At 62.1% G+C, this 22,193-nt stretch overlaps 1 protein-coding gene across 13 annotated transcripts in view; it reads right to left on the bottom strand.

Moving 5' to 3' along the window:
* LOC141954788 (microtubule-actin cross-linking factor 1-like) overlaps positions 1-21,590 on the bottom strand; it is a 146,023-nt gene extending 124,433 nt beyond the window's left edge. For 12 of the 13 annotated variants that reach the window (XM_074894707.1, XM_074894706.1, XM_074894705.1 and 9 more), the window contains exon 1: positions 21,356-21,590. In XM_074894707.1, coding sequence (XP_074750808.1) covers positions 21,356-21,575 — 220 coding nt within the window. In that variant the 5' untranslated portion in view covers positions 21,576-21,590. Of the gene's footprint in view, positions 1-15,871; positions 16,036-21,355 lie in introns of those variants that run through there. The other variant, XM_074894700.1, reaches the window with a different exon arrangement.
* Positions 21,591-22,193: the final 603 nt, after the last annotated feature.

Genomic DNA, 22,193 nt, shown 5'->3' on the forward strand with positions numbered 1-22,193 from the left:
GGGGATGCACCAAGGGAGGAAGAGCAAAGGTCTCCCAGCAGAAAAGTCTCCGGCTTTTTGGGAGCGAGCAATCTCATCCCAGGCCTGGACACAGAGGAAGACTTGCTCGCACGCCCATGTGCAAGAGGACACACACGTCTGCATGCTCTCCCAGGGGCCTGTGCTGACACGGCGAGGTGGCACCTTTCCCAGGCCGGGGGAGGAGGAGGAAGGCGATGCCATCTCCAGGTCCCTCCCTGCCCCTCCGGCCACCGGGACAACGCCACACACCTCCACAGAGCTGCCTTCTCCACGGCTGGGTAAACACCTGCTCCGTAATTCCCAGCACACCCCAACAGCACCTTGGTGGGGAGAAAGTCGTGCAAAAACAAACCAAAAACACCAAAAAACCTCCACTACAAGTTTTGATGGAAGCCCCGGTAAAGGCAAGTGGCAGAGCCCTGTGCCGGAGAGCAGCCCAAGCCCTGGGCGCATCCTGCAACCCGCTCCCACCACCTGCACAGGAGCTGAGCACTGGTAAATGCCCTGAAACCTGGAAAAATCCCCCAAAATAAGTCCCCAGCCCCTCTCAGAGGAGCCAGACCCCACGGCAGTGTGGCCAGCTGGGGTGTGGGGCTGCACCCCAGCACAGCTGAGCCCCAGGTCGGAGCCGCGGCGCTGGGATCATCGTGGGCCGCTCAAGGCCAAGCTTTGCACTTCCCACAGCAGTGGCTTAGGGAGCAGGAAAGCCGGGGGGGCGGAGGGATCGTCGGCATCAAAACTCCTTTTCTACCAGCTAACAAAAGGCCCGGTGTCTCCGCAAAGAGGCTTGTTATTCCAACGCCAACCAAAGGCTGCTTGGCAGCGGGAGAAATAGGAAAACGTTAGGCTAGTGGGAACTGGCTGCGCTTTGTTTGGGGCGCGCTTGGGCGCTGTGTTTGCACAGGCTCCACGCAGCGTGGGGGCATCAGGGCCGGGCTCCCCCCAACTGGGCTGCCCAGGCACGGCCCCCGAGCCCCGCTCCCTGCAAACAGCGATGCAAAATGGCAAGAGAGAAGGTGAGGGGAGCTCACAGCCCAAGCGCACACCCCGCAGCCCAAGCGTGCGCCCCAGGCTGCTGGTAGGAAGGTGTCCCCCCCTCTTTTGCTGCCTTCAACCCTCCCAGATGCCCCCCACAAAGCAGCTCAGGGTTCAACCAGCCTCACCATGCTGCAAACACAGCTGGTGGACCTGCAACCCCCCAGCCTGCTCAGGACAGGAGATGTGCAAAGCTCCGTCTTAGAAATGGAGGTCAAAGAGAAGGAAGCAGCCGATTCTCATTTTCCTCTGGAAATGGAGGGCAGGCAGGCGACCTTGAGCCCTGATCTCATTAGATGTCCCAAACTACGCAGTGTGAAACCCGATTAGCACCGTCTGGGAGGCAGGCAAAGGGGTGGCAGCCTGTTCTGCCAGCCAACCCCAGCACCCTTTAACCAAAAATGGGGGGTCCTGGCCCCCCAAGGAAGCCAGGGCTGGGGACCAGGGCACCCACAACTCCCCACAGCATCCTGCACCTGCTCAGGATCTGGATGTGTCCCTGGTCCTTCCACGCTCGTTTGCCTGGAGCGTGAACGCTCCTGGGGATCATACCCCTGGGCTCAGCCAGGGCTTTGCTCATGGCTGTGCCTTGCTCTCAAGTGATGCTTCATCCCCAGCTGCTGCCACCAGCTCCTGGCCGGGTCGGCCTTGGCGTGCAGCAGCAGAAAGGAATTTGGGATTAAAAAAAAAACAAAACAAACCAAACAGGGAAAGGCAGGAGCCTGAAACCTCTGTTCCCTAGAGACCTGCTCTCCTGCAGAGAAACTTAATCCCCACTAAAAAACAAATGAAATAATCCAGTTGCTAACATTGCTCTGCCTGCTTCGTTCAAGCACCAGCGCAGCACCAGATCTGTTGCATCCCACCAGCCTGGCCCAAGCCCAGCAGATGCTCTTAGGAAGGCTGAGCTGGACCTTTCTGGAGCAAAAACCATCTCTGGCACTGTGAGGCTGTGGTGGGAGAGCTGTAAATCGCCGGGGATCCTCAGTTAGGTCACAGCCCGCATGTCCCCCCAGCTGGCCATGCTCCCCAGGGGACATTCACGGGATGGATGTGCTGGAGGGGAGGTACCCACCCTTCCCCGGGAGCAACTGGCCGTGTCCTCCTTCCCGTGTGTGGGGACAGAAGGACGGGAGAGCCAGGAAAGCCCTGTGCCGGAGGAACCAAAACCCACCGGGGCCTCCGCCCGTGCTGGCCAGGACAGATGGCGGCCCTGGGTCTCTTATCACACCCGGCCACCTTGGGCAGCCCCAGCCCGGGCTGCTCCTCGGGGAAGTCATCACATGAGGGCACGAAAGCAAACGGCGACGGCGGCGCAGAGGGACGAGCCGTGGCACCGCTCTGGCACCAACCCCGCGGCAGGCGCCAGGGCAGGACGCTGCTCCTGCCTCCTGCTCCCATCGCCCACTTCCCTCCAGCAGCAGGGCCAGGATGTTACGTCTAAAAACCCCTTTGTTAACAGCAGAAACTCAGCAGAGCTGGGCACACGCATGACGTGGTAGGAACAAGCACGGACCCACTCGTGGCTGCTTGGCCGCGGAGAAAATCTGAGCCTGGTTCCCTTGGGGAAAGCATGTGGCAGCGACAAGGTCAGATAAGCCTGGAGATTAACCGGCATGCACAGGAGAAGGCCGAGAAGATGCTGGATTTTATCCGGCTGCCAAGTAAACAACAAACTCCTCAGAAAGTGAAACCAGCCATCCTTGTGCCACTGGTAAAATTAACCCAGCAATAAATTTGTAATTAAATGGGTTTCCTGAGCAGCTCTCGTCACCTCATGGCCGTGACAGCCGCTGCCCCAGGAAACCCGAGATGGAGACTGTGTGGAAAGGCCGAGTGACCCTGAACCCACCGGGGCAGCGGCTGTTGGGGCAGGGTCCATCCCGGAGCAGCGTCCTTCGTCCCCAGCCCAGAGGCAGGGATCTGGCAGGGCCTCCAGCCCCATCCCAGCCGGGTTGGGCACAGGGCACCGAGATGCTCTCCAAGCCCCTCGCTCGGACCCGGCAGGGCTGACAGCGATGGATGCTGGCACCGTGCCGGGGGTCAGGGGCCTGGACTTACACACACGGGCATTTACATATGAAATGCTCCCAGCTCCAATATCCGCTGCTGCCTCCACCTCCCTGGGGAGATGAATAGAGATGAGTGGGGGAAGAGGGGAAAAAAAAACCAACAACCTCTCCAGCAATAAAACCTTCCTTCCCTCCAGCTTTGTCCAGCCCCGCAGCTCAAGGGCAGGCTGGCTGGGGCTGCTTTCAGCGCTGAAGAGCTCACTTAGCTACATGGCAAATGCCAAACGGTGCCAGCGAGACACACGGCACGGCGTCTCCACGCCAGCGGGCACGGCAGAGCTAACCATAACCGCCCACGAAGGCAGGCACCCCTTCTCCATCCATGGGGATGCCACGGGGAAGCACCCCAGCAGCGCGAAAGGGGAGGCTGTGCCCACTCAAAGAGCTGTCTCGCCTCCCTCGAGCATCCCCTGCCCCTTCACTGCCTCCCTGCCCACAGCGCGGTTTCCTCCATCTCCCTGCCTGCACCGCTTTCTGAATTAAAGCCGCAAAGGGCTGTGGTAAACGCAGCTGGTGACAGCCAGCAAGTCGGCATCGCTCAGGCTAGAGGCAGCAAAACAGACCAAAAACTGCAGATTTGGTTGCTTGGGGACTTGCCACCCATGTTTTTGTGTTCCCGTTAGGGCGGAAACTGCCACCAGTGCTGGGATGCGGGAGCCAGCACAGGCAGCCAGCGAGAGCTCCAGGCAGGGCTGCGGGCAGCACCTGGAGAGGGGAAGGCTGCCAGCTCAGCTCCTGCAACCAGTCACCTTGTAAATGCTACGAATAATGTCATCTCGGCTCCTCGCACCTCGTTCTCCCAGGCAGGAGGGGAATTTGCCAAGCCGCAGCTGGAGACGGGGCCCAAAACCCCTGCACGAGCGTCTTAGCAGCAGCCCCAAAATGCAGAGGGGGGGGCACTGGCACCCAAGCCCAGCACCCGCCCGTGCTCCAGCTTCTGGGGGCTGCAGACATGGGGACAAGCACGGCCACGGGACGGAGCCGGCCACCACCCCCAGCACGGCACACGGTGACTGGGGGCTCTTTTTACATTGATTCCCAGTGCCAGCTGCAGTGAGGCTCAGGAAAAATTTATGATGGACACCACACCAGCATAAGAAAGTGAATTATATTACTCCCGGACGCGATAACTCAGGGCAGCTGTCAGCCACAGAGCTGCGGGATTAACCCTTCGCGTCAGCCCCGGCAGCGGCACGGGAGGGTGGGGAGGCCGCCAGCCCGCCGGGTGACAACTCCCTTGGCTCCCTGCTAAATTAAACATTGAATTGATTCACCTTTGTTATACAGTGGGATCAGCTGGTGAAGCCCAGCCGTGCCGAGGCAGGGCTGTAAAAAGGGGCGAATCAATAAGAGTGTTATTAGATGACAGGCGATGGCATCCCGGATGCCTTCTGCTTTCCTCCCCACCTTCCTTCTAGCAGGCGAATCCCGATAGCTGTCTGCAGCAGGATGAGGCTGGCTGGGAGTCCCAGAGCAAAAAGCTGCTCTGACAGCAGGGAGGGGAAAAAATAAAGAAAGAAAGGGGGGAAAAAGCAAGGGAAGCATCCTCTCCTGCTGCAGCCGGAGCACCAGGTAAAGCGAGCTGCTCTCCTGCTGCCCCTGCGCCCGCAGCCCGGGCTCGCTGCCGGCTGCAGCAGGGACAAGGGCCGCAGCGGGGACAAGGGCTGCCTGCCTCCAGCCACCTGCCAGGGGAGGCCCAGCACGATCGGGTGTCACAGCCGGCTCTCCGGGGACAGCCGGCGAGGCGGGAGAGGGCAGAGCAGCGGGAGGGAGTTCTGGAAATAAGCTGGCGGGGGGGGAAAAGCACCGATCCGCACCTCGGTGCCACCATGCACCCGCGGCCGGAGGGACCCGTGCAGAAAACACCCTCACCAGAGCCAGATCAGCCCCCAGCTCCTCTCCCTTTAGCAGGATTTGGAGCTCAGTTTCTTTTCCAGTTGTTATTTGCAAGGCAGCTTCCCCTGCCTCCCTGCGTTACTTACGGGGCTGCTGCCCCAGCGCTTGCTTTGTGCCCAGACGCACCGCTCGAAATCCAAATAAAAGACAAAAGAGGGAAGTGAAGCGGAGCCATGGAAAGCACCACCCCTCCCGGCTGCCTCCATGGGAAGCCGGCGACTCCTCGACGTCCCGGGGGTACTCGATTTGCCTCGATCAGCAATCGATGGCAGATGGTCGGACTCTGCTGGAGCCCTGGGAGGAGGCGACGCCGGGGCGCCTCAGCCTCCTTCCCCGCTGCACATCCACACCGCGGAGGGTGAAAAAATACCTTTCAGGGTGCCGAGTCCATCTAGGAACTTCTTGTACTTCTCCAAGTTCATTCTCCAGCCGAGTCCACCCCGCTCCTCAGCTGGGTGGCATCGGGGCACCCACAAGCTCCAGCCGCTGTCACCGGCTCCTCAGCCCCACTGGCCCCACCACAGTTGCCCTTTGACCACCAGCGAGCCCAGCTGCGGCTCGGCCCTCGCGTTTCCTTATTTGATGAAGCACATAAAAACCTCCCATAGCTGAGGCCACCCCCCTTTTTGCAAATGAGCCCAGCTCTAACAGCAAGTACCCCACACCATCAGGGCTCTCGGCATCCCTTATCCCCCCCCTCCACGCCGGAGGTTTCAGGGATTGTATGTCCTGGGGATATTTCCAGCAAGGAGCACGTTTGAGGGAATTGGGAGGGGAAGGAAAAAAGCCAACAGGATTTAAGACCGACAGGCTGAAGATGGGGAAAAAAAACCCCACAGTCAGCAGGCAGAGCACAGGGTCCCCATCCTCATGGGAAAAGCCACTATGGTGACAGACACCAGGCCACCAGCCTGGGAGAAGCCACCAGAAAAGCGCCATAAAATTTTGGAAAAAAGGGCCAGGTGAGACCCAGGAGCAGGTGGGGGCTGGGTCCCTCCTGCCTTTGCCCCCCCTGCTCACCACGTGCTCAGCTCCACACTGGCAGTAAGGCACTTACAAAGCTGAAAAGGAGATTTACTGGTTTTAAAGGAATTTTTGGCAGCAGGAACCAGCCCAGCGTGATCCAAGGGGATCTGAGCGCCCGCCCCGCTCATTGCTGCCCTTTGGCAGGACTGGAGTCCACCAGGCACATCCTCAGACTTCTGTTAAAAATCAAATAATATCATCAACAGTGTTGAAATGTGCTTGTCACGGAGGCAGATCACGCTCTCCCTGTATCACCTCCCTGCCTCTCCAGGAAGATCTCGGCAGATCAAGCAAGACCCACCGCACGGTGCAGGATCTGCCTGCCTGGGCTTCGGCACAGCCAGCACCTCCCGGCAGAGCCCTCCTGGCACAGCCACACGACATCTGAGCTTTGCCGGAGGGCGAGGAGAGGAACCAGAGCGGGGATGTGCTGCAGGAGCCAAACTGCCCCCCAGAAACCAGGGACGGCAGCTCCCCGTGTCTCAGCAGGGCGAGAAGATTCCCCTTGTCCACAGGGACCACAGGCACATAAATCGCCAGCTCCTTCGCCACATGCTGGGGGAGCAGATCCACCCCGTCCCAAAGCAAGCAGCATCCCATGGCAGTGCCCCACGTTAGCCACAAAAATGTTAATAAAACCAGTCTGCTCATCCAAGCCACCCTGCAGACAGACGGACATTGCTCTGGGGACAGACGCGCACCGGGGCGTATCGTTTTCCTTCGTGAGCAGAGCAAACCCCGCGGGCCAGTTGCTGCTTGTGCCCCCGACAGCTGTCTGCCTGGGAACTGGGGAGCCAAAATCACTCTGGGAGCTCCGAGGGGGGAAAGGGGGGCAGGTGGCGAGGTGCCTCTGCCCCCTCTACAGCCCCCCACGCTCCAATTACGCCAGGGCCCTCTGCTCACCCCACATCGGGCTTGGGTGGGGTGGAGGTGACACCCAGAGCACCCGCTGCCACGGGAAGGAGCTGCCCAAGCGCCGGGGGGACACGTGGGTGCGCGGCAGCCGGGGAGGGGGAGTGGGGGGCATCCGTTCATCCCGGTGAGAGGGAGCAGAGCCCATCACCGGTGAGCGGCCACGTGGTTGTGCCGGCGTCTGTCGAGGATTGATGAGCAGCCCGGCTGCAGCTCCGGCATCGCAGGGCCGCTCCCGCAGACATCCCCCCCGCGCCTGCCGGCAGAGCCGGCAGCAGAATAAAGTTGTTGCGAGAAGCCAAGTTGTCACCACTAAAAATAGCACAATGGAATTTTCCTCTAAAGAAAAAAACAAAACAAAACAAAAAAACCCTGCTTCTTGCTGACAAAGGGGCTGGGAGAAGGAATGGAGGAACAGCCCCATGGAAGGGACACGGGGACACCATCTTCGTCCCCTCCGTCACCCCCGTGCCAGGAGCCGGCCTTGTGCGGGCAGAAAGGGCAGAGCCCAGCGCGGGGGAGCGGACAGCACCGCCAGCGGCTCCGTTTCATTTATCTCCATCCTCCCCTTCCCAGCAAAGGGGAGAGACCAGGCACTGCCGGGACGGCTCTTGGACATGGCAACTGCTCTGAAATTACAACAGCAAGAGGGAGACACAAGTGCCCCGGGCAAGCCCTGACCCCCCAGCACGCCAGCTCTCCCCTCAGCACCCGCCATGGCTTTGTACCTGCAGGGTGATAGGGGTAACTCCAGACTTGCAGGGGGTTCGGTGCCTCCCCTCCTGCCCCGTTCCCCAACACCAAAGCAGGTCAGGGGGGTGGGAAGGCAGCCTGACACTCGCCAGGCCCCCCCAAACTCCACAGAGATGGGGAGAAGGGCGTTTCCCTCCTCCCCTCCTGAGGCAGTTAAGGGGAAGAAGGTCTGACGCCGCCAGACCCCATCCACAAGCATCCCGGCTCCCTCTCCCCGCCGGGAACGCCAGGAATTCCCAGCACAGGGAGGATCACTCCAGCTGGCTCGATCACACCGGGGCCAGGGGGAGTCGGGGGGAGCCCCCAGCTCCCGGGACGGCCACCACGTACCCGGCCAGCCAAGGAATCCCAGCATCTCCCGGCCCGGCAACTGCCCTCCGCAGCAAGAACGAGAAACATCCCAAACAGCCGGCGAGGATGAAATATCTCCACGTGCAGCGTCTGGAGCCGCCTGCAATAAAACCTCCTGCGCCACGGCTGTCCCAGCCACGCTCGCTCCGGGGCAGTGCCCCACGGGGGGATGTTTTGCTCCCCGATGTGCACACACAAGTCGGGGGGATGGCAGGGGACGACGCTGCCCTTCCCCACCATCGCCAGCAGCAGGGCAGAGGCTGGTCACACCGTGCCAAGGATGTTGGCAGAGCCAGGGCACAGACGTGTGACCCCTGGCAGCGGTGGGAGCGAGCCTGGGGTGGAGGATGCATTTATTTTAGGAGAGCCTCACCGGCACGGCTGCACCATCACCGCTCCAGTGAGCCCCCAGCGGGGACACGGCAATGGCCATGGCCACAGCAGCTGTCCCCAGCATTACTCGGAGCGATCCTCAGATCAACTGAATGGTGTTGGAACCAGGGAGGTGGTGCAGGGGCTGCTAATTCATGCTAATTAGCTGGTGGGGCAGCTGCTGGCAGCATGCGCAGTGTGGGACTGCCCGGCTGGGGAGACGGCCTGGCCCTGCTCCGCACGGAAAGGAGTCGCTCCCACTGGATAGTTTTACCAGGACGGCTCTTGTAGCAAAACTGCCCAAGGTCAACACGAATCTCACTACCACGGGAGCCCTTGTATACAGTTTCCTGCAGGGAAAAAATAAGTTGCTGGCAAAAGCACTTCTGAAAGGCCACAATGGACCTGAACAGTGATAAATAAAAGCCAAGACAGAAGTTATACCCTTATTTGACACAACCAGAAGTCAGCACAAACATCCCACCGGGACCGAGGCACAGCTCCATGGCTGCGCAGGAGCGGGGCAGCAGCTGGGAGCCAGCAAGGGCAGAGGAAGGGACTGGGAGCAGGACAGGGCAGGGCTGGCTCTGGCCCCAACCATAACAGGACCTCTGCCCTCGACCTGGGCAGGGGTCCCAGCAGAGCTCGAGGAAGGGGACAAGGGTCCCAGCAAAGCTCAATGTGGGCAACAGCAGAGGCTGGGAGAGGATAAGACCCATGCAGGCGCTGTAGAGGTGCACAACAGCACCCATCACCCGTGGGAGACAGGCAAAGCTTCCCTGGTGTTGGTAAAAAATACTCGGTCTGAGCAGAGGAGAGCAGGCAGCTGCTGCAAGCACCGGCACCGCAGTCCATGCCGGCAGGCTTGGACTCACCGGAGGGAAACAGGGTCCAACAGGAAATGAAAAATGGAAATGCAGCATATCACACACAGGGAAACAACAAACATGATTGTGTCCTCGCAGCACCCAGAACTCACTGGCCCAGACTGCTGATAAACGCATGGGGCGGGGGGGGGGGGCACAGAGGGACGCTCCCAGTGCAGCGAGGCCACGGCGCAGGGACCAGGCACAAGCACAAGACACTCGTTGCAGACCAACTTGTCCCACCACTGCCAGTACCAATGGACCCGGGCTCCCATCAGCACTGTCAGAGCCTGCTCCGACAGGGCAAAGGGAGCCCCAGTGCATCCTGCCAGCCCTCCTGCCAGGATCAGCATCCCGCTTCTCACCCCAAATCTCCCAAACCATCTTGCCCAACATCCCCCCCCCCCCCCCTTCTCCCTTTCCAGGAATTGCTGGGCTTATCTGACCCAGAGGCAGGGCACACATCTCAGATCACATCCAAGGACTCGTTTTACCACGTCCGCAGCCAGACATACACCAAATCTGATCACCCAGCCTCCCAGGCCCACCGCACATCTCCTCCTCAGGGAGGCTGACGCTGGAGGATCCTCCTCCCCGGCTCCCAAGCTGGGTGGGATCCATTCAGACGCACAAAAACCCACAACACAAGCTTGGAAATGAAACTTCCCGGCTTATTAACACAAGCACCCTCTGCACTTTACAAACAGTGCCGTGCAGGGGACCTCCTTGGTGGTTTCCCTCTGCGAGCTGGAGGCTGTTTGAACACTCCCAAACCCCGCAGTGGGCCCAAGCCCTCAGAGAACAGCAGTGCTTAGATGTTAAATCTGGAGCTTCCAACAAGCCTCGAGAAAGAGCGTCTGGAAGGAAAAGGGGGAGCTTGAGGTCAGCATCCAGCAGGGATGCTGCAAGCCCAGTCGCTTGGGATGCAGGACAGGAGCTGCGCAGGCAGGGGACCCCGCTGCTGGCAAGGCCAGCACCCGCAGGCAAAAGCCACCAGGAAGCCACTCTCCTTCCTGTGCCAGGGAGACCAGCACCTGCCTCCACCCCCTGCTCTCCCACCACCACCCAGCAGTGGCTCTGCTGGTTCCCACCCCACCCGCAGACTGGGAAAGGCGTGAGCAACCAGTCGGGGTGCAGAGAGGAGCCGGTTTGTAGGTCCTGCCCACGGAGACTGGCTCTGCACCACCGTGCCGGGCAGGGAGGCATGTCGTGGCCGACGGCCACCACCAGCCCCAGAAATTAGGACTCCCACCACGGCCGGCTACCATCCCCATCCCAGGTGTGCCATCAACACCCACCGCTGCACCGCCTCGCCCCACGGGCAGCGATTGCCTCATCTGCCTTGGAAAACTCAGCTGGCGTTGCCAGGATCAGTCCACAGCACAGAGCTTCCCCAGGCAGCAACGCCCTGGGAACGGCCGAGCCACAGAGAGGAGCGGGGAAGGGCTGGATTTGAGCTCAGGGGGAGTGTGGGCCCTTCCAGGGCTTCCCTGGCCAAGCAGAGCCCCATCGCTCGGTGCATCCTCCCCACTCTCCCACGCCTGTCCCGGTCCTCACGCTCCAGCCAGCAGCGAAACACTGCTCCGTGCAGGAACCGGCTGGGCTCACAGCCCCTTCGTGCAGGAGAGCTGGAGCTTTATTCAGGCAGCCCCAGCGTGAAGCAGCTTCTTCACACCCACCGCCAGCTCCGGTGTGGCTTCTCCCTGCACCAAGACAGGAGAAACTGGAAACTGAAGCGCCCTGCTACTTCCACAGTCTGCATTTATCTGTTTTGGGTGCATATAAAAGGACTTATCACCTTGGTATTCAAACAACGGTGTTAAGACACTTTAAATTTAAATAAACCCTCTTTTTCTACTTCCCTCTGGGAGGTTTCTTGCCACTGGCATCAGCCACGGTATGTCCAGGCAGTCTAAACTTAGCTGACACAAGCAAGACAAGCCTGGAAAGGAGATTGGCCAGAAACCAGCAGACGGAGGTCAAAGACTCCGGTCTCGCCCCAAAGAATGAGCCGGGAAGGAAAAGGCTCTGATGAGAACGTGTGCAGGCAGTGCCGAGAAGAGCGAGAGAACAGCGCGAGCCCTTTCCAAACACTCGGCAGCGAACTGGCCACTGAAACGAGATCAAAGCTTTCCGGCACAGCACCGTACACCGGCGGGAGTCGGGCCACGTCCTGGTGCCAGTGCCAGGGAGGTACCGCGGTTGTGGCCACCTTGCACGGGCACCCACCACCCCCCAGCCCCCCCGGGGGCTTTTCTCACACAGAAATGAAGAGCAGCAGCCGACAGCCCCAGGACCTGAGTCGGGCTCAGCCACGGTGCTGGTTCATTAGCAGAGCGCCAGGACGACGATGCCAATCGCCGATTTTGTGACCGGGGATGCCGGCGGGATGGGGGGGGGGGGAGGCATGTGCCTCTCGGCAAGGCGAGCCCAGCCCAGGAGGCACCCTCAGGTACTTGGGATGGTGATGACTCCACTGTGAAGGCAGCAGAAAGCCAGCCGGGCGAGGCGGGGTGGATCCTCTCACCTGAAAAACCACCAACTTCATTTCCCTGTTGGCCAAAACAAACACGAGCAAAACAGCAGCTTCCACCACGCGCTCAGGTCCCCAGTGGCAGCTCAAAGCTCCTGCCACCTTCTTGAGACCCCCTTGATCTCTGGTGTTCCCCCCTGTACCAGGGAAATCAGTGACTCCCACACAAATCCCACAAAAATCAGCCTGATGATGGAAAGCCTGATGGCTTCCAGCCCAGCCTCCCAGAGCCAGGGACTCTCCGCTCCAGTGGCTCTCGGCCACCCCTCCTCCCGGGCGATGAAGAGGAAGAAGGGCTTCCTCTGCCCGGCAAGGAGTCACTGCCACGCCGCCAGTCCCATCAGCACTCCTGCAGCCCGCAGAAGCCTCGTGCAGCACGCTCAGCACCGCCCAGGAACAATGGTCATCCTCACAGGATGAAATCCGGGCGGCAGCGGGGCACAGCCACTCGGCTGCAGCAACCGGGCACCCGCGGCAACAGATCTTTGAGCCCTGAGACCCCAGCGCCAGGGTCCAGACACTTCTAGTTGTATTTCTTACAGTAGAAGACAAGAGGAAAAAAGGAGTTTTCTCTACAGATAGGCATGGCCAGGACCGCTGCCCACCACCAGGAAGACTCCAGTCCCTCGAGGAGGGGTCCAACGTGCTCCACATCTTTTATACGAGGGTCCCACAGCTCTTCTGCTTCTCCAGTCCCTGGGAAGGCCGACTCAGGTGAGGTGGACAAGGTGACAAGCTACCCCGTGCTGTCCCAGTTCAAACAAGCCAGGCCACGTGCCAGCCATCACAGCGCAGGCAGAGACCGCACCAGGCGTGAGAAAATGCTTCTCAGACACTGCAGCTCCAGGTTTCCACCGCCAATCACGGAAAGGGTTAACTATCTAAAAGCCAGGATTTCACCGAGATCGATTAGTTAATGTTTACAGCGCTCTGCACAGGGAAAGCATGACCTATGCTCTGAGTGGAGCCCAGCAGCGCTGCCTGCACCCTCGCGCTGCCTGCACCCTCACAAAGCCACGTGCTGGGTCCTGCTTTCCCAAGGGGACAGCGAGTGTCAGCAGCCCCCCAAAAGATAATGGGAGGTACACGCCATGGGAATAGAGAGCAGCCCTCCGCCGCCCAGCCCCACTCAGCGTGCTGTGTACCCTTCCCTTCCTGCCCAGACCCCTCTGACTGGCAGCTCTGCCATGGTGGCAGCACCCAGAGGGGTCCCCAAAAGCTTCGCCATCACCCCCCGCACTGCTGCCGTCATTCTCACCGGCACCTGTGGCAGCAGCAGCGCTGCACGTCCTGGCATGTGCCACGGCACCACAATCCAGCGATGAGGCAAGAGGGGGCTGGAAGCTGCCCCACGCCGTCCCTCCCCAGCGCAGCCCTGGGAAACTGGCTTTCAACTGGGCCAGGCTGGGGACGGCCTTGGTGCTGGAGGTGCTGTGCCCCCCAAGGATGTACCAACCAAAGGAAGCCACGATCAGGGCAGCTCCGCCACGCTCCAAGCACCTACACCCCCCAAACCTCCTCCTTGAGCCCCATCCCCTTGCTCTACCAACCCCCTCGGGATCATCACGCAGCACCCAATCCCGGGTCCACCGGCAGCAGGGACGGGTGCCCCCGCAGCACCCACGCCAGCTCCCGGCGCTGATGCAAACCTCCTCCTCCAGCACGCCTGGGAGCGGAGGGGGGAGCATCCCGGCAAGCACCAGCGCTGCAGCGATGCGGCACACCTACCCGACACCCCGGCCCCTCCGCGCAGGCAGCTCTCCTCTGCCTAAGGTGGGTGTTTTTATAAAGAAAGAAATCACAGGGATCTGCCGGCTGGTTAACCCCTGCTCGTCGGAGAATGGCAGGATTCGCAGCTCACCACACCGGCTCTGGGACCCTTCCCGTACCGCCAACCTCTCTGCCTCTAGACCTGTCCCGGCTTGCTTGACGACGGAGGCCCCACTGCTACGATTGATTTTTTTGAGGCTATTTTCTATTAAAAATAGAGTGGAGCTGTCTCATAGAAATGCAGAGAGGCATTTGCAATCCCAGCTTCGGCGGCGCCAAGCGTCCTCCTTGCCCTCCAATGGCACAAGCCGGTGCCAGCAGCGTCGGGTCCTGGGTACAGGGTGGCCACCAACCTCACGGATGTCCCCAGGTGGCTTAGCCCCCAGCAGTCACATTTCAGTGAAAACTCTCCATTTTTGCAGGATTAAGAGGGGGAGGGGATGAGCTAGTGGAAAACTTGTTCCGGACAGGAAAAACCAAACCATTTACAGGAGCTGCAATGGGGGAAAGCAGGGAAGAGGCAACACGTCCACCAGCTCAGAGCCCAACAACCCAAACTGGAGGCTCCCAGCCAGCCCTCACAGCGCAGGGTGGTACGTCCCGGGAGGGGTGAGGAGCTGGGAAAGGGTCAAAGGCAAAGCAAAGCTTTTATAGAGCATAAACACTCATTTCCCCTGCACCAAACAGACACCACAAACAAGATCAAACAACACCCAGCAGGGTATTTCCAAGCAGCTACCAGCTTTCTACAGTAACCCGGTCTAGAAATGAGGCATTACCCAAAAACTCTCCCCTTTCCGGGGGGAACCTGGCTGCTCAGCAAAGGCACCGACAGCAGGAGTGTGGGGTGGGCGAGGGGGGGGCCCAGCCCGGCACCGCCGGCCGGTGCAGCTGCAGCTGGACCAGCACGGACAGGCACTGTAATTTCAATTTCTTTTTTGGAACAAAGCAAAACCAATGCAAACGACAGCTCTTTCCATGCCAGCCGCTGGCACCCGCCACACCGTTTCCTCCGCGTCTCCACGCTGAACCCAACTACATCAAAGGGGCTTTTTATTAATAAAAGTTTGTCAAGTACTTGGACGAGCCCGAGTCACGTTATCCCGCGCCTTTCCAAGGCACCCGAAGAAGCTTTTATTCCCGGCTCCCTATGAAAGCAGAGCGAGGCTGCGCGTTTCTCCCACCTCTGGGAGGTTTGAGTGGCACCCCCTGAATCGGGGAGCCGGGGAATCCATTATTCCCCTTTCTCTGCAGGCAGAAAGGAAAAGGAAACAGGCGCCGCGAGCGCCTGGCTCCTCTCGACTCGGCCACTGCATTTTAAAAGAGACTTGGCTGCTAAACTTACAAAACAGAGCGCTAGGAGCCCTGTGGGGCTGAAATCTGGGCTCCAAGACAAGTCTATCTCTGCAGCAAGGAGAAAAAAAAAAAATAATAAGAATGGAAACGAACGCAACTCCCGGAGATGAGCCACTGACATCAAAACTGCACACTCACTGCCGGTACCGACACCGGCACAGCCGCCAACACGGCGGCCTTGAGAGAGCATCGACCCTTCGTCCCTGCCCGGCTGTGGCTGTGGAGAGGGAGCCCGGCCCCACGGGGGGTTACGGGGACACCGGGGCAGCCGGAGCAGGGATGGGGGCCGGTGGGTCCCCACGTACCTTCCGCCAGCCCGGGGTAAGGGCACAGGAATGATGGAGGTTGTGGTGCTCTGAGCAGCAAGGTGGGGTGCTGGGATGGCAGGTAACCCATGTGGGGGGCACAGGGACCCCAGGGTGCGCACGGAGGGGACAGAGGGACCCCAGGACCCCCACGCAGGGATGCTGAGCCCCCGGGCAGCCCACACAGGGGACAGCAGGGCCACTCATCCCTCGGGCACCCCACGCAGTTAAGACACGGGGACACTCCGAGCCCCAGCACCCCACACAGGCACAGTGTCCCCTTGGGCACCGCACACAGGAGACACCAGGGACACTCCGGCCCCGGGGACCCCACGCAGAGGGACCCCAGGGACACTCGGAGCCCGGGGACCCCACACAGGGGGACACTTGTCCCTCAGGCACCTCACGCAGAGCCGCCGAGCTCCCCCGGGGATGCTGACACCGACCCAAGCGGGGCGCACGAGGACACCCCACCGGAGCCCCCCCCGCGCCCCAACCGCGGGCACAGGGACGGCGCCGGCTCAGCCCCCCCCCTCAGCCCACCCCGCGGGCGGCCCCGCCGCGCTCCAGGCCCCACAGCGGGCCCCGCCGGCCCGGCGGTACCTTTGTAGCGCTCCAGCACGTCCTCGTAGGCCTGGACGAACTCCTTCTCCTGGCTGCGGTTGGCCGGGAGCAGCCCCGGCACGTACCCGGCCATGGCGGCCTTTGTGCCGGCGGCCTGGGGCAGCTGCCGGCGCGGCGGCCAGGGCCGGTCTGGGCCCACAGCGCTTCCGCCCGCGCCGCCGCCCGCCGGCCCCGCCCCCCCGCGGCGGACACGCCCCCTCCTGGCCCCGCCCCTCGCTGACCGACCCGCCCCGTCCCGGCACCGGCCCCGCCCCCGGGCACCCGCCCCGGCCTTGCCGCGACCCCTGGCGGCGGCGCGGGGCAGCCCCGGGCGGGAGGGGCGGGGCCAGCGGGAGGTGATTGATTGACAGCCAGCGGGAGGTGACACCAGAGGCAGCGCTGCACCTAGCGCCACCCCCCCAGTGCATCCCAGTGCCCCCCAGGGTGTCCCAGTGAGACCAGGGCACTGCATCCCAGTGCATCCCAGTGAGACCAGAGCGCTGCATCCCAGTGCATCCCAGTAAAACCAGAGCACTACATCCCAGCGCATCCCAGTGAGACCAGAGTGCTACATCCCAGTGCATCCCAGTGAGACCAGAGTGCTACATCCCAGTGCATCCCAGTGCATCCCAGTAAAACCAGAGCACTACATCCCAGCGCATCCCAGTGCGTCCCAGTGAGATCAGAGCACTACATCCCAGTGCATCCCAGTGAGACCAGAGTGCTACATCCCAGTGCATCCCAGTGCATCCCAGTAAAACCAGAGCACTACATCCCAGTGCATCCCAGTGAGACCAGAGTGCTACATCCCAGTGCATCCCAGTGAGACCAGAGCACTACATCCCAGTGCATCCCAGTAAAACCAGAGCACTACATCCCAGTGCATCCCAGTGAGACCAGAGCACTACATCCCAGTGCATCCCAGTAAAACCAGAGCACTACATCCCAGTGCATCCCAGTGAGACCAGAGTGCTACATCCCAGTGCATCCCAGTAAAACCAGAGCGCTACATCCCAGTGCATCCCAGTAAAACCAGAGCACTGCATCCCAGTGCATCCCAGTGAGACCAGAGCACTACATCCCAGTGCATCCCAGTGAGACCAGAGTGCTACATCCCAGTGTGTCCCAGTGCACCCCAGTGAGACCAGAGCATTGCATCCCAGTACATCCCAGTGCATCCCAGCACATCCCAGTGAATCCCAGCGCATCCCAGTGCACCCCAGCACATTCCAGTGCACCCAGGCTGGGGAGCACCTCAGCTGCCCCCCGCCCCGCTGCTCCCCAGGACGGGGGGTCCCGCTCCTGCCCTGTGCCCGAGGTCACCCAGGCGAGCGGCCGCTTCAGACACCGACACCAAATACTGGGGCCCCACACCCCAAATCTGCCACCAGCACGAGAGCAGCCGCGGGAAGGGGGGGTTGGGGGGGGTGAGAGGGGGCCCCCCGGGGCCGTGACCCCGGCTGGAGCCAGGCGGGGGCTCCCAGGTCGGGGTCTGTCCCCGGGTGCCACCTCTCTGGTCCCTGCAGCCTCCCAGCAGGACAGAAATGGGGGGTGCAGGGGGTGCACAGAGCGAGCCAGGCCCCCCGGCACCGTTTGGGGTGGCTGGGAGGGAATGGGGGGGACCTCAGCATCACCTGGGGGGGGTTGGAGGGAGCGGGAAGACCCCACAGAGGGGCAGAGTAGGGACAGGGGCAAAGGGGGATGGGGTGCAGAGCCGGGCACCCCCATATCCGCACTCACCCCCCCAAACCTCAGCCCTCGCAGTGACTCTGCACACAACAGAGCAAAACCTCCCACAGAAACAGCCATGATGGGGGCACTGGGTGGCCCCCCCAAGCCAGGGGACACCCCAGTCCCCCCAACACCCCCCCCAGCCCCCAGGGCACCCCCTCACCACGAGGCAAGGCGGGACCCAGCGCCCCCCCCACCACCCGGGCAGCCCTACCCCCCCCCACCCCCCGCTGGGGCAAATCCCGGCCTTTTTTGGCCAAGGCAAAATGTTGCTTTTCCACCCTGGCTGCGCCGTTTCCATGGCAACCAGAGGGCCAGGCTCCGCCAGCTGGGTAACCATGGCAACGAGAAAAGCCCCATCCCGCTCAGCGCAAACATCGTGGGTCTCCCCACTATCACCCAGGGGCCCCCAAACCTCCCGGCGGCACCCTGGGGGGGGGGGGGGGGGGGGGGGGGCTGCACCCCACATCCCCCCAGCGAACGGCGAGGGGCCACCAGCGTGACCCACCATCACCATCCTCCTCCTCCTCCCGCAGCCCCCGGCCTGGGGGGGGGTTACACAAATCACCCCCTTCACCCCAGCTTGGGAAGCATCTCCCCTTCACCACGGTGCCTTAATTAGGAGAAGTAATTAACATCGCACGGTGTCCTGCTGCATCCCCGGCAGCGCCTCCGTGGGGAGGAGGATTTAAATCCGGGCGGCCGCCGTGGCCTCGTGGCGCGGCTGCCTTTGTGCCGAGGCGTCCGTCTGTCCGTCCGTCCGTCCTCGGGCGGCAACGCATCCCCGGGGGGGCTGCGGCTCCTCTGTCTGACCCAAAAACCACGTTCCCCAGGGAACGGGGAAATCTGCGCTGGCCAGTTGGCACCGAGTAATTCCTCCTTGGCCACGGGGAGAGCGGCTCAAAAACTGCCCCGGCCCAACGCGCGGGCGCGATTCTGCTCCCGAGGCAGCGCAGAGTGAGGGGGTTTGTTCCCACGGCCCCGAGGATGGAGCACGTCCCCCTCGGCCCAGCCAGGGCGGCCTGTGCCCGCGGCTCCGGTGACGCTCCCGAGTGACAAAGGGCTCCCAGGAGCCTTTTCACGCCGCCCTCGCCAAGCCCCCGCGACGCCTCTGTTGCCTCCTTACCTCTCGCACCCTTGTGGCCCCCCCACCCCGGCCCCTCCTGCCCCATCACCCACCCCAGCATCACCCCAGTGTCACCCCAGCAGACCACGACCCCCTGGCAGGATCAAATACAAACAGGTTTAGGATGAAAGAGCCTTTTCTTCCAAAAGCAGCGTGTGTGAGTGTGTGTGTGTGTGTGTGTGTGTGTGTGTGTGTGTGTCCCAGCCACCTCCCTCAGCCTCTGCCAAGCGGCTGGAGCGAAACAGAGGGACGTGGGGCCAAGGGCCGGACTCTGACCCCTCCTCGTCCCACTCCTCCTCTGCCTCCCCCCTGCCGCCACCTCCCAGGGAGATGCCAGCAGGGAACGGCTCCAGGAGCTGCCTGGGGACCCGGCCCAGCACCGGGGGGTTGGTGGGGGGACACTGAAAATGCAGACACAGACAGCGCAGGGGGGGGGCAGCGTGTTCCAGCCCCCCGGCACCGTTCCCACAAGGTCCTTGCTGGCGCATCCCCTCCCTGGGCATGGCCGCATCCTCCTTTCCTTGGCCAGGAGGGATGCAGAGACCATCGGACCCCATGGACAGTGAGGAGGAAGAGCACCCCAGCTCCCTGGGTCACCCCAAAACCACCGAGGTGCTCATGCTCCTGCACCACCTCCGCAAGGTCCACGGCCGGGCACAGACTGGGGCTCCCCGGCCCCACACGATGCCCAGACTCCGTCCCTGCCGCTGGGCTGGGTCCCCAGTGCCCCTTCTTGGGGGTTCCAAGCTGCTGAGCCCTGTCCCCCTCCCCAGCACCCACTGGGGCACATTCCAGCAGTCGCCGTCCCCGGTCCCCAACCCAGCCCGGTCCCCAAACCCCGCGGCAGGGACAGGCACCGGGGCGGCCGGCGCGCTGCAGACAGTCCCGCTGAATAATGCAAGGATCTGAATCAATATTTCAGCTCATTTTCAAACCTGATGACACAAAACTGTCTCCAAACTCTTTCTTCCCGGCTCAGCGCTGTCTCGCTGCACCTCACAAGTTATTTTTAATGGGGAATCTGCATGAGACCAGATTTTGTGACATCCCCCTGCCTTTAATCATGGGCTGGATCCAGCCAGCATGACGACAAGCGCTCGGCATCCCGGGCAGGCGGGGAGAAACGCAACTGGGGAAATGGCTGTGCCTCGGCAGGGTCCAGCCCCGGGGCACGGGAGGGCGCTCAGCACCCAGCAGGATGGGACTTTCGGGGCAGAGCTGCTCCATGAGCAGCACTGGGGTCCCGGTAAGCCCAACCGTCTCGCAGCCTCGGCAGTGCTGGTGTTCGGGGCAGAGCCGGCCGCACCCGGCGCGTTTGCTTCCCCCAGCCCCAGACAGCGTGTTTTCAAGAACCATCATTTGAATCAACTGGTTCTTCCTGCCCCAAGATGCCCGCGAGCTGGGACGGCACAACCCGCCCGAGCGGCACCGCGGCACGGCCGGAGCCACACGCACCCCGCTGTGCCCGCGCTGGGCAGGCAGGGAGGGCAGGCAGGGAGGGCAGGCAGGGAGGGCAGGCAGCCAGCATCCCCCGGTGAGACCTGCCCATGTGCTGGGTGCTGCAAACACGTGGGGACCCAGCTCCCCCTGCTTCCCAGTGCTCCCAGTCTGAGTCCCCAGATGGCGCAGAGCCCAGTGCTGGGGCTGATTTGCCCATCTGCTGGGGGCTAGTGGGGGCTGGCAGGGGCTGGCAGGGCGGAGCGGGCACCTCTGGAACTCGCCACCCTCGTGTTCCCTCCGCCAGAGAAATGAAAGCCGCGGTTCCCTTCTTGGGACAGCCGGGAACAGCCCGGTCAGGGCTTGGCAGGGGCCCCTGGGCACGGCCCTGAATCCCCGTTTGCTGCGGCAGGAGCCGATCAAAGGCCCCGGGGTGTGGGGAGAAGGGCCCAGACCCCCACAGCTGCGGGTCAAAGCCCCCAGCAGCTGTTTGTCCCCGGTGAAGAAGCAAATCCTGACTCCAGCACCCGGGGCCACCACCTTGAACAAAGCTCCTCCATCCTCCATCCCCAGCAGCCCCGGAGTGGGGTCCCCACCAGCCAGCACTTGGAGAAGGAGCCATCAGCCACAGTGGGTCCATCCCTGTCTTTGTTTCTCCTTCCCATCCCTGTCCCTCCCCCCGGGGTGTGACAGCAGCCAGCGAGGGGACACCCGGTGCGGTGTCCCCTCCACCACGCAGCAGCGCGGGGACACTGGGGTGTCCCAGAGACCACAGCGATGGGGCTGCCGATGGGAGCAGCCCTGGAGCCGGGTGGGAAGCACAAACCTCCCAGGGCAAATTCCTCCCTGGAGCCTGGCCAAGGGCATTGTTCCACCAAGGAGCCATTTAGTCCTTAATTAGGCATTTTAATGTCACCCAGCCAGTGTTGGAGGTGACAGGTCATCCCTTAACCCAAGCTGAGGGTAGGAACAACCCGCGGCGAGCCAGGACAAAGCCATCACAGAGCCGAACCGCCACCCTGGTCCTCAGTCACCAAAAGCCACCTCCAGCCCTCCCCTCCCCATCCCACCCACCCCCTGGGGAGCAGCAGGGGACGGGGGTGACCCCGAGACCATCTCAGCCACCGCGGGGGAGTCCTGTCTGCCCCTCCTTAGGGGGGGACCCGCTGCACAACAGGGCGCTGCCTTACCTGCCACCCTGACGACAGCCCTCTCGGCCGGGTCCAGCACCGAGTCCTGGCTCTTCCGCTTCCTCTGCTCGTGGAGGGGTAAATTCCAGGGCAAAGTGTCCCCAGGGGGGCAGGGGGAGAGGCTGCCCGAGCGCTCGCTGCGGTAGGAGCGCTCGCTCCGGCATGACCGCTCGCTCCGGCACGACCGCTCACTGAGGGTCTCCTCGTCGGAGGACGACATGGCCCACGGCGCGGGCAGGAGGACGGGCAGGAGGACGGGCAGGAGGGCAGGCAGGACGTCCCCGCGGGCAGCAGCCTGCAGAAGGAGCAAAGAGCGCGTGACGCCAGGCCACCGGCCGCGGGTCCCTCCTTGCCACGGGTGCTGGGGGTGATGGAGAAAGGACTGTCCCGCCGCGGATGACTCTGTCCTCTCGCCTGTGCCCAAGCACCCTCTTGGGCAGGTGAATCAGCCCTCCTGGAGCTCCTAAACGCTGCCTCAGTTTCCCCTTTGCTGGTCTGATGGCTGGGGCTCCTGGGGAGGGAGAGAGTGGCACGGCCACCGCTCCACCAGCAAAGCCCACACTGGCATCCCCGGCACCGGCTCACTCCCACAAAACAAAGTCCAACCTTTTGGGTTCGATTTCTTTGTGCTCGGTACAAGAAGAAGCCATCAGATCGGCACTGCCCTTTGTACCAGCAGTTTTTCCCCCCTCTCAGAGTAGAAACAGCTTTAAAAATCCTATTAATTGTGGTAGGGGAAAATGGTAGGGCTTTCTGTAGCGCACGGGGAGGGAGCTGTGCCGCGTACACACGCTGGGCAAATAAGCACCTTGCATGAGACATATTTAAAATAATTCTC

This window comes from Strix uralensis, chromosome 25 (genome assembly GCF_047716275.1).
Source record: "Strix uralensis isolate ZFMK-TIS-50842 chromosome 25, bStrUra1, whole genome shotgun sequence".
Lineage (NCBI taxonomy): Eukaryota > Metazoa > Chordata > Aves > Strigiformes > Strigidae > Strix > Strix uralensis.